Source organism: Lampetra planeri, chromosome 7 (assembly GCF_965212315.1).
Source record: "Lampetra planeri chromosome 7, kcLamPlan1.2.h2, whole genome shotgun sequence".
NCBI classification, from domain to species: Eukaryota; Metazoa; Chordata; class Hyperoartia; order Petromyzontiformes; family Petromyzontidae; genus Lampetra; species Lampetra planeri.
In genome coordinates, this window is record NC_136113.1 from 4,408,895 (window position 1) to 4,421,210 (window position 12,316).

At 47.7% G+C, this 12,316-nt stretch overlaps 1 protein-coding gene across 2 annotated transcripts in view; it reads right to left on the reverse strand.

The window, feature by feature from the left end:
- Positions 1-11,244, reverse strand: part of LOC144719808 (RAC-alpha serine/threonine-protein kinase) — a 45,948-nt gene extending 34,704 nt beyond the window's left edge. The window contains exons 1-3 of one of the 2 annotated variants that reach the window (XM_078596010.1): positions 10,747-11,244; positions 8,562-8,715; positions 4,321-4,465 (exon numbers count right to left, since the gene is read on the reverse strand). In XM_078596010.1, coding sequence (XP_078452136.1) covers positions 4,321-4,366 — 46 coding nt within the window. In that variant the 5' untranslated portion in view covers positions 4,367-4,465; positions 8,562-8,715; positions 10,747-11,244. Of the gene's footprint in view, positions 1-4,320; positions 4,466-5,366; positions 5,458-8,561; positions 8,716-10,746 lie in introns of those variants that run through there. The other variant, XM_078596011.1, reaches the window with a different exon arrangement.
- Between the last annotated feature and the right edge of the window lie 1,072 nt (positions 11,245-12,316).

Consider the following 12,316-nt stretch of genomic DNA (forward strand, 5'->3'; position numbering starts at 1 on the left):
TTTCCCCTGTACAACTCCATTGTGAAAGTAAAACATGAAGAAACAAACACGCGCTTTACGTCATGTGTTTTCACCGAGCCCAAAATAGCTGCCACCAGCATTTTTTTCTTAAACCAACCTGAAAAATATACGCATTAAATGGCGTGTTCAATATTATCTCGTTTTGGCCTATCCAAACCTACATAACTCTACTATGCACACAAAAGCAGTCAAAGAGTTAGACAACTTGGACAAGTAATTTCGTTTTTTTCAGATGTCATAGTTTGTGTGTATACCGTATATAACAATTTAATTTACGTCACAAACCCACTACCGATTTGAAATACGCACAAGTTGGTGGGGTACGTTTATTGCACAAACTCAATATACTAAAATTCAACCTGTATGACAGGTTCGTAACTCATTGTAATGTGCATCTTGTCCAAAATATCGTCACGGTGTAAGGATTTTACAAATCATCGCCGAGTTAAACATTCGGTCACACATAGCTAGAGACAATTCACAAAATGAATGCTCGTCCCAAAATGCACTGCAAAGCCTGTTATACATGTCCAATTAAGATTTCAGTCGAAACAACTTTTGAGGAAGTGGCAATGAACAATTCGCGTTAATGCGGTTTCAAAATACAAAAGCCGAAAAGCTGCAGTCGCACAACTCGCTTGGATTTATGTTCACCGCTGCAGGACGTAAATGGCGACTCGTGTAGCGGCAGTTTGGCTGACAAAGGCTGCTTTCACACAAAAAATAAACACAAGTCATGATCCAAAGGAGCCTTATCCTACATTTTCAAACTTCTAACACATTTTATTGACGGAAAAATATATAACAGTAGGCCCACAAGCATGCTGTCATGATTTTTATATTACGGCCATTTGACTGGTCATGCTTGAAGCCAGGAAGGATCCCCACTGGGCTTTACGTCGGTGCGAATGGAGAATCGCGGAGCAGAGGTCAAACTCGCCGAAACTGTACACGCAGTAAATTCGATCTTTCAACTGTAACTCGTAAGCCAGTTTAGGCCTAATACGCCAACAGCCTTAGTTGTAATGTTCTTCAGAGGACAACGATGTCATTCAAAATCCGCTACGCACCCTTGATCTTTACGTAAACCAAATGGGAAGCAATGTTTCATTAAAGCATTTTATATTATGGCGGAATACTGAAGTAAGGGGCTAATTAGAGCGTCTTATTCACAAAAGACATTCAACGAGAATACGCATGCCATTCATAAAAAGTTTCCACGTACATTCACTGCAACAGGACACGATACAACTCCGTGTGCAACGACATCTCGCGGCAATTACCTAAGAGTCTTTTGGCACAAATTTACCATCAGCACAAAGGTTGCCATTAAAAAGACAAATCGAGACGTGGAGAGAAACACACAATTCATTCTGTGAGATGCTGCAATTCTTATCGCCATATTGTACGGTACTGCGTTACTTCAACCCTATCTCGAACCGTGCTCTGTTCTGTGAGCGCAGTTAAACAGAGATACCCAAGACTTCAAACGGCAGTGATAATAATGATGATCTCTGAATTACGTTTATGAGCTAAACGACAGAAACCTTCAATCTTGACTTGAAGCTTTCGTGACTGCAGGAATCCATACTCTTTGGTTCTTTTGGTAAAGTCACGTAGATAGAAAAATGAAATAAAATAAAAAATAATATCACGACGTTTCGATCGCAACACAAGTGGTCGTCCTCAGGTGGAAAAAATAATCCAGCAGTGGAACGGCTGAACCAGCGTGATATATTATTATCTTTTGTTTTATTTAATTTTTCTACCTATGTGACTTTCCTTTAATTTTACACAGATTTGCAAGTGACAGTACAAATGTGTTGTTGCTACAATGTAAAGGCACTTTCGCACAGTAAACACTGAAGCGCTTCACGATATTGTAAGCCAAAAACCTGCAACGTTTCACGAAAACAGAACAAAAGATCATAATTGACAATTTTAAACTTCTGCCAAAAAGTATGCAACATGACTGAATTCCTCAAATCAAATACAGATAAAGCTCAAAGCATTTCACGGTAATATAACATTTACTTTTTGTTCTGCAGTGCAAACTGCACCGTGGTATTTGATATTTTCATGTTTGCCGAGGCACGATAAGGTCAAAAACAGGACGTGCGACCCCGATAAGCACGGAGCTGCTCATCTCGCAGCATACTGTAGTTACGAGGCACCACAACAACGAGTGAAAGTAATAAAACAAAACACACCTTAGACCTCGCGAATGACAATCAAAAACACCACACGACGGCTTCGACGACAACATTCAAGAGACACCGACCGAACGAACCGTGCGCGCTAAAAAAAAAATGTGCAAGTATTTCACCGAGGTACAAGCGGACGCCACAATATTATTGCCAGTGCACAACTACTCCACACCCAAGGTTTTATCAATGGACAGCTGTTCTCAAGCAGAGCAGAGGCACAGTCTTGCTGACCACAGGCGGTGGTGGTCAGGTGACGTCATTGAGTGTCCCTGTTCTGCAGCATGCGAGTCAACGCCACCGGGGGGGAGGAAAAAAACCCAAATACCATTCGCCATCTCACAATGCGCTTAAAAATTTTCATCCGCACAAAATGACCTTTTACACAAGCTTGCACTCAACAGCACATTTCATGGACCACTTAAAAAAAAGTATTAACTTTTACCAACTCACTCGGCTGGACGGGTTTTTTTTTTACCCATTGAAAAAAACTGCTTAATCAAATCATCTGACAATCACGTGAAGCAACCAAGTAAATTTCCAAACGTTTTCCTCGAATTCAGCAGCACAGAAAACACCCTTAGCATTTGCTGAACCTCCTGCCATAAACCGCAAGCACATACGTGTAAGCTGAACAGCACACACGAGTATTTCTGTAAACAAAACTTTTTTTCGTTTATTTAGCACTGATCAGCATATTTCCTTGGAAATTCACAATAGTATTTACACTCATACATTCTTAATAATATTTCGCCACAGACCCCTGTCTGCATCCACCTCTACACAGTACAGTATGTTCAATGGGCGCTGCAAACAGGCACACTACACACCGTATAGAATTACAATGTATCTCCACCTGATACTTTGTTTCGAACAGAAATGTTTTATCTGGCAATGCGACAATATATTTCATTAATATGCATTTACTGCAGGAAACAGCCAAACACAAGAGCCCCTAACACAATACGCATCTTATACAATCATACTTAAATACAGTGCTCAATTGTTGCTATTAATATCAATGCGAGGCTAAATTCGGGACGTTACATTTTCGATAGCCACATCCTGGACCAGGGATGGGAAACCCCAAGACCTTCTGGCCCACACATGGCCTTTCTTTACACATCTACCATATGCTAGATGTGCCAATTTACAAGTGAAAGTGCACATTGGAAAGACAAATGACATCCTGCCTTGCAAGGCCCAAGGCTGCTGCTCATCCCTATTGATTTACCTCAACGATTTCTTGACGCCCCATTTCTAGGTGCTATTGTTCATCCACTGCTGTATTAAAGATCTGGCCATGCGGCGCAGTGTCATACAGCGAGGGTTCCACTCACTATGTTAAGGTCATAAGTTCAAATGCCGGTCAGATGTCGACCTCAACATATTCAGGGCTGTCAATGAAGACGAGTGTTACATGAAAGCATTTTCGATGTAGAAAACTTAAGCAGTTTGACTTTTTGTGAACCAGACCATGGCTCCAACAGAGGCAATAACAGCAGCTATCCCAAGTGTTTAATAGTGATTTGTGCATTCCAATTATCATTCTTTTTTGCTTTTTATTTCCAGCTATATGTCAAATATTTTATTGCCATTACATAACTTCGACAAATATATTTACATGCCAAATTTCCCACTGAGCACATTTTCTTGTTTTTGAGAACAGGTCTTGGGAGACGTCACGTAACCATTTCTGAATTCACTTCAACAACCTCTTACCTTCACTTACAGATGTCACCTTTTAAAAGCCTCGCAAAGGGTGTTCTTCATACGTAAATAAAACATTTTTTTTTATTCTCAGAGCAGGAGTAAGCTAAAGTGTTAACAACACTCAGTACAATGGGGTGGGGAGTTTGTACAATCCTTGGCTGCCGGGATAAGCCCATCGGACTAGATGACATTAAACAACGTGGGTTTGACCAGCGGGTGGCTGAAATCCAGTATCGAACCCAGGATATCCACGGTGCCGGCTCGATGTTCGGACACAGTATCAGTGCCCGGAGCCACTTTGAGGATGCTCCCCCCATCACATTGTGAACACACCGGGGGGGGGGGGGGGGGGCGAGCCGATAGCAGCATGTGCGAGGCTCACCGCGCTTGTAGAGCCAGCCCTCCTTCACCACCGCCACCTCCGCCATGGCGTCGTAGTCCTCCTGCTCTCAGCTCTCCGCCACAGGCTCTCCGTGCGCCTCCTCACACGAGCATGGGCGACGCGTCACTCCTCACCGCCACGACCACTGCAAAGAAGAAAGACGAGGTAAGAAATATGGATGATGCTGCATTATTGCGGGTTTTCTGTCGGACGCAGCAACTTAACTGGCATTGTATGCCTCTGCTGCTGGATAAGGTTCATTACGTCTTCATGTCCCGTGAATTAAAAAAAGCATTTTCATTCCTGTTTTCTGTTGAAGTAAATTATTATTATTGCGTATTCATAACGCGGACAGTTTCACGTAAATACAAAGAGTACAGTTCGAAAGTGGATCTTGTCAGTACAGTATACATCTTGTCAGTACAGTAGAGTCCAGTGTTAACCAGTACAGATCATAACCAGCATAACATAAACATTTAAGACATCACAATACACAAAAACCATGACGATAAAATAACATGACCATGTGTTAAGTTGACATACAGCGATAGCTGAATACATCACGTTCACGATGTAGGCGACTGAGAGCAGAGTTGCATTTGTCTTCTTGATCACTCACTCGCTGTCCATCAAAGGCAGCGAGTGGCTTAACATCCACTTGCAATCTCAGCGTGTCACGGCGGGTGAGTGAGCACACGTCAAAATCAACCATTATTTATTACCAAACCCATTCCCACAAAGCCACCGGCAGACTTTAAATATTAAACAAAACACTTACGCGACAAACTGGAAGAAAACAAAACGAATGCACACATTTTTAAACGTAGAGAGAAATGAGCCTTGAAGCGTTAAAAACAACACAACACGTCGCAAGCAAGACGCAAGAGCTCGGCTCACAAGGTCCATACCACACCGGGCAGCACAACCACCACCACCACACACACAGTACCACCACCACCACACCGTACCACCACCACCACACCATACCACCACCACCACACCGTACCACCACCACCACCACACCGTACCACCACCACCACACACACCGTCATCGGCCGGACACACGTCCCCGGCTCCAGCTCAATTGACAAGAGACACAGCCACGGCCCCACAGTGCGCCCCTTCGCAGCCACGGGCGTCACGCTTTGTCGGGGGGGGGAGGTGTCTCTTTGGCCAGGAACCGTGGCCCTCAACCGGGGAGCCACCCACCTCGCCACCCGCCCCGTTCACCCACCCCACCACCACCGCCGCCGCCTGCCCGCTGGGAGTCCTGGGACCTGGGAAGCACCCCGCCTACACCCCCCACTGCCTGGCCGGCCCTCCCGTCCGTCCGTCCGCCCACCCCCCGTGCTCCAAGCCTCACCACCGGCGGTGGCGGGCCGCGTGTTGTTTTGTTGTTGGGCGTGGAATGTGATCACTTGATCACTCAGCCCTCCCCCCGACCGCCACCACCACCACCCCCACCACCACCGTCACACACAAACTCGCTCAGCTCGCACACAAACAACCCCCGGCACATACTTACACACCCAAGGCCACACACAAACAAGGGGGGAGGAGGTATAGGTCACAATTTTACCCTTCTTACAAGGAGGCCCGCTTCCCATCTTGGCGAGTGGCCACACCACTGTACTTTTGCCCAGTTCTGGCACGGAAGGCCACTTTCGACGAGAAATTTCCAATCTTCCAACGGGGAAAATGGCTCTTTTTTTTGTTGCCAAGACAGGAACCAAGCTCACGCCACACACAAACACGCAGCAGCAGCAGGCGCAAGCCACGAGCGTCCACACGCAGGCAAGGCTAAAAACACACGGCAGGTACTCGGAACTCTTCACCACCACTGCGCACGCGGTCACAACCACACACACAAACACGGTGGAGAGGAGGGGGGGGGTTCTCGAACGAGCCTCCCGTACCAAACCGTACACACCGAGGGCTATCAACAACGTTTCACAAGCAAGATATTACATTTTGTAGATACCGTATGAGCACACACAATGGAGACACATTGCGAAATATGTTTACATTATAGTGAATCACTTACATATTCATGCAAATATCTTCCGTGAACAGCTGACAAACAACAAGGTAGAGTATGAAACTGAGCTTGACACGAAGGGCTGGTGGGAAGTTTCACAATCCACCTCTGTTCAAAACAACGTTTTAACCACTGCTTGTATACACAGACTGGAACACAGACCACGCCGCGCCGGAGATAGGAGGAGCGTTTACAGGTAAGTCAGCCAGGTAGATTTCGTGCAGGTAAGGCAAAGGATCAAGTATCCAGAGAGAGGGAGAGGGCGGACAGGAAGATGCGAGCAGCAGCAGGTAAAGGTGTGTCGTCCAGGTGTGCCCTCCCAATTCGTCAGCCACCTTGATTCACGGCTAGCACAATAGACACACACACCTGGCGGCGTGAGACAGCCCCCCCCCCCCTTCTTTAATCACAGGCCGTTCAATGGGGAAACAAAACCAAGGCTGATGGTCCAGCTCTTACAGATATGTACAGGTATGCAAAGACAAAAACCTGAATAGACTTGGGGCAGGTGCTGTTAGCGAGTAGCACCTATGAAGGCCGACACGGCACATCGAGGGGGTGGGTGGCCAGCACCACGCCCGGCCGCCTTTGTCTCCCTAAGTAGTTATGTTTACACATACCAGGTACTCATTTGAGGCTGAATCGACCTAGGGGAGGCCCAGGACCGGTTCAGATTAAATAATCGTCACTGGTGTTGATCGTGAGCAGGATTCGAACTTAGGTAGCGCGCTAACCGCTCCACACACACAAACACACAAACACACATCCACACACGTACGTACATGGGTGTGCTGTTGAAGACACCCATATCATTTACACAAACACACAACTGTACTCGTACACACATGTACACATACATGTACATGGGGTGCAATACATCTATAATTACGGCACTCGGGTGTAGGTCTGAACGATTTTAAGTCAAGCTTCAGTTCAATATTCACTGTGTAATAAACTTAAAACATGTGATGGAGCATTACCACATGATACCATCAACATATGAACTGCTCTATATGTGACAATGCAAGGATGAGAACTTCAAAGATATGAATTGCTTCCAACATGTATTTATTAAAATGTTTCAATTGAAATAGAACAATCAAACATAGAACAATTGTTAAGTTAAATAAATAAAGTCATACTAATCAAAAAGAAAACAATTCCAATAATAAAGTAATGAGACTTTTCAAATCGCAAAAAATCGCAGCCTTTGAGATTTGTTAATCGCATTGTTTCAAATTTCGATTTAAAATCGATTAATCGTTCAGCCCTCCGAGGGCGTGCTCATAAACACACACACACACATCCACATATTTACATGTACAAGAGTTTGCTCATACGCAAACTTCCACACACATGCACTTTGCATGGGTGTGCTCACACACATGATCGTACATGTGCCCAGTCGCACGCGCATATTACTACACGGACATGTACAGAAGTAATCACATGTTCACATATACTGTACACAAACACAAGTGTAAGCAATGTATTGTGCGCACACAAACGAATCGTCAGACTACACACACGGGAGTTCACAAAATAGGAAAACCGGGTTCAAATAGCATAAAACAAAAATACATTAAGCACAGCACACTTTGTACATTTCACGCAGACAATCTGAAATGTGCACCACACCAACACAACAATACTATATAAACACAAATCATTCATAATTGTGTTCTTTTGCGTAAGATCGTGTAGGTATAATGCCAATGTTTACCATGATGGGGGCACACACGAATACACACACAGACACAACATGTGGACACCACCTTAATCGAGTAAACAACACATCCCGTCACAGACAAACACCCCCAACACTTTCTCCAACAGGCTGAGCACATGACAACCGGACAAAAACTGTGAACCCGGAGTCTGATGACCGGACCCCATATCCCTGACCCCATATCCCTGACCCCATATCCCTGACCCCATATCCCTGACCCCTCACCCCAGACCCCACCACAAATATCCCAATCGCTGGACCAGTGGCTCGATAACCTCACAATCTGAAAGGTTTCTTTCATACTGGAAGAATCCGATGAGCAATAAAGCTCTTTCACAGACGCATGACCCCACAATGAGTAGACCCCATCCCCGCACAAAGACCCCCGCGATGAATCCCATGAGCAATAAAGCTCTTTTTCACATATTCATGACCCCACAATGGGTAACCACCTTCCACGCACCACTCACTCACCGGCGGTGCGAGGCGGCCCTGGGGTTGCTGCTGCTGCTGCTCCTTGTGGCTTAGGGAAGTCACCCCGGCGAGATTCAGCAGGAGGACGAGGACGGTGGTGGTGGTGGTACTGCCCAGACTCGAGTGCCCTCTGCACTGTGTGTCGTCTCGGGTGCTAGTCGTGCACAGACAGTGCCGCGTATTGAGTAAGAGTTACTGTGAAGTGTCGGCTGCTTTGTACAGAGTTAATCATGTGCAGCAGTAGCAGCAGCAGACGTCTTCTCTGCTGTGTTCTGCGTAAAAGGATGCAATGCACCACCCGACGTCCTACGGTGTTAATCGGTGTACCGTATGCTAGTTGTACTGTGTAACCGCGTACTGTGCGTGCTGTATGATGATGTGTAACTCGGTGTAATGGATCTTCTTTAGAGGCGTGGTGTACAAGCCCGTGTAACGAGTGCTGCCCACTTCGTCTGCCTGTGTGTGTGTACCACCTTTGTGACAGGTCTGTGTGTGTGTAAAGTCGTGTGTGTGTGTAGTCGTGTGTGTGTGTCAAGTCGTGTGTGTGTGTAAAGTCGTGTGTGTGTGTAAAGTCGTGTGTGTGTGTAGTCGTGTGTGTGTGTAAAGTCGTGTGTGTGTGTAGTCGTGTGTGTGTATCAAGTCGTGTGTGTGTGTCAAGTCGTGTGTGTGTGTAGTCGTGTGTGTGTGTCAAGTCGTGTGTGTGTGTCAAGTCGTGTGTGTGTGTAGTCGTGTGTGTGTGTCAAGTCGTGTGTGTGTGTCAAGTCGTGTGTGTGTCAAGTCGTGTGTGTGTGTAGTCGTGTGTGTGTGTCAAGTCGTGTGTGTGTGTAAAGTCGTGTGTGTGTGTCAAGTCGTGTGTGTGTCAAGTCGTGTGTGTGTGTGTAGTCGTGTGTGTGTCAAGTCGTGTGTATGTGTAGTCGTGTGTGTGTGTCAAGTCGTGTGTGTCAAGTCGTGTGTGTGTGTAGTCGTGTGTGTGTGTAAAGTCGTGTGTGTGTGTAAAGTCGTGTGTGTGTAGTCGTGTGTGTGTAGTCGTGTGTGTGTGTCAAGTCGTGTGTGTGTGTGTGTAGTCGTGTGTGTGTGTCAAGTCGTGTGTGTGTAGTCGTGTGTGTGTGTAAAGTCGTGTGTGTGTGTAAAGTCGTGTGTGTGTGTAGTCGTGTGTGTAAAGTCGTGTGTGTGTGTGTGTCAAGTCGTGTGTGTGTGTCAAGTCGTGTGTGTGTGTAGTCGTGTGTGTGTGTAAAGTCGTGTGTGTGTGTAAAGTCGTGTGTGTGTCAAGTCGTGTGTGTGTGTCAAGTCGTGTGTGTGTGTCAAGTCGTGTGTGTCAAGGTGTGTGTGTCAAGGTGTGTGTGTGTCAAGTCGTGTGTGTGTGTAAAGTCGTGTGTGTGTCAGTGTGTGTGTGTCAAGTCGTGTGTGTGTCAAGTCGTGTGTGTGTCAAGTCGTGTGTGTGTGTAAAGTCGTGTGTGTGTGTGTGTAAAGTCGTGTGTGTGTGTAAAGTCGGGTGTGTGTGTAAAGTCGTGTGTGTGTCAAGTCGTGTGTGTGTGTCAAGTCGTGTGTGTGTGTGTGTGTGTAAAGTCGTGTGTGTGTGTCAAGTCGTGTGTGTGTGTGTAAAGTCGTGTGTGTGTAAAGTCGAGTGTGTGTGTGTAAAGTCGTGTGTGTGTGTAAAGTCGTGTGTGTGTGTGTCAAGTCGTGTGTGTGTAAAGTCGTGTGTGTGTGTGTCAAGTCGTGTGTGTGTCAAGGTGTGTGTGTGTGTCAAGGTGTGTGTGTGTGTCAAGGTGTGTGTGTGTAAAGTCGTGTGTGTGTGTAGAGTCGTGTGTGTGTGTAGAGTCGTGTGTGTGTGTGTCAAGGTGTGTGTGTGTCAAGTCGTGTGTGTGTGTCAAGTCGTGTGTGTGTGTCAAGTCGTGTGTGTGTGTGTCAAGTCGTGTGTGTGTGTCAAGTCGTGTGTGTGTAGTCGTGTGTGTGTGTGTCAAGTCATGTGTGTGTGTCAAGTCGTGTGTGTGTGTCAAGTCGTGTGTGTGTGTCAAGTCGTGTGTGTGTCAAGGTGTGTGTGTGTCAAGTCGTGTGTGTATAGCTGTGTGTGTGTGTGTGTCAAGTCGTGTGTGTGTGTGTGTGTTAAGTCGTGTGTGTGTAAAGTCGTGTGTGTGTATATAGCTGTGTGTGTGTGTAAGTTCGTGTGTGCCAGGCGCTCTCTTACGAATGCAGTAGCAGCGGCGTGCCGTGAGTCCCGAGTCCCGTGAGCACCACGACTCACGACGACTCACGAATCCCAGAGGGCTGTGGGCACGAGTGCGTGTGCTTGGTCCTGCGGTCAATGATGAGCAGGGACGAGTTAGCACTGTGTCCTGTGGTCCCTGGTGAGTACTCGTGAGTTCTAGTGATCTCTGGTGAGTACTGGTGAGGACTGGTGAGTAAAGGTGAGTACTAGTGATCCCTGGTGATCCCTGGTGAGCACTAGTGAGTAGTAGTGAGCACTAGTGATCCCTGGTGGTCCCTGGTGAGTGTTCGTGAGCCCTAGTGATCCCTGGTGAGCACTGGTGAGTACTAGTGAGTAAAGGTGAGTACTGGTGAGTACTAATGATCCCTGGTGATCTTTGGTGAGCGCGAATGAGTACTGGTGAGTCTGTAGTGATCCCTGGCGATCCCTGGTTAGTACTAGTGAGTACTAGTGATCCCTGGTGAGTACTGGTGAGTACTAGTGAGTACTAGTGATCCCTGGTGAGTACTAGTGAGTACTAGTGAGTACTAGTGAGTACTGGTGATCACTAATGATCCCTGGTGATCTCTGCTGGTCCCCACTGTCTGAGTACCGCGCGCAGTGCCGACCCGCGCGCGCCACGCACTGTACGCGCTGCCCGGGCTCTGGGCTCGCCGCCCCGGGGCCCCTCCCCCCTCCTCCCTCCTCCTCCTCCCCCCGCCCCCATCGCCCCCTCCCCCCGCCCCCTTCTCCCCCTCCCCCCGCCCCCTTCTCCCCTTACCCCTCCCCCTCCTCTTCCCGCTCCTCTCCCCTCCGCCCCCGCCCCTCCCACCCTCTCGCGCCCCTCCCACCCGCCCCCACCCCTCCCACCCTCTCGCGCCGGCCCCCACCGCCCCCAAACGTGACGTCACGTCCCGCGCGCTCGCGCCGGCAACAACTCCGGCGGCGGCGGCGATTAATCGATCGGCGGTGACGTCACCGACGATCGATTAATCGGCCTGCGGTTACTTCACCGCGGATCGATTAATCGACTGGCGGTGACGTCACCGACTGTAGATTAATGTATCGGCAGTGACGTCAACGATACTAGATTAATCTAGTGACACTAGAGTGACGTTGCCGCCGATCGATTAATCGACTTCCGGTCACCGATTGCCGATTAATCGATCGGTGGTGACGTCACCGGCAGTCGATTAATCGATCGGCGGCAACGTCACCGCCGATCTAGTGTTGTTGACGTCTCCACCGATCGATTAATCGGCTATCGGTGACGTCACCACCAGTCGAATTAATCGATCGGCGGTGACGTTTGTTTGAGGACCCCCCCCCCCAACCCTCCGAAAGCGTCGAGCGGCCAGCAACAAGCAGCACTGTTCTAAAGTTGTGATTAGGCTTGAGAAGTCGACGCGTTTCTGGAATTGTACATCCCTTTGAAATAAAAGGATTCGAACGAGACTTTAGAACAAGCATGAAATTCTCGAACCTTAAAATCGAATCGAGGAAATTCGTCGAACCGCCGCTTGGGGAGTGAATGTTTCACTTGCTGACACGCCCCTGAAAAAGAGCTTCA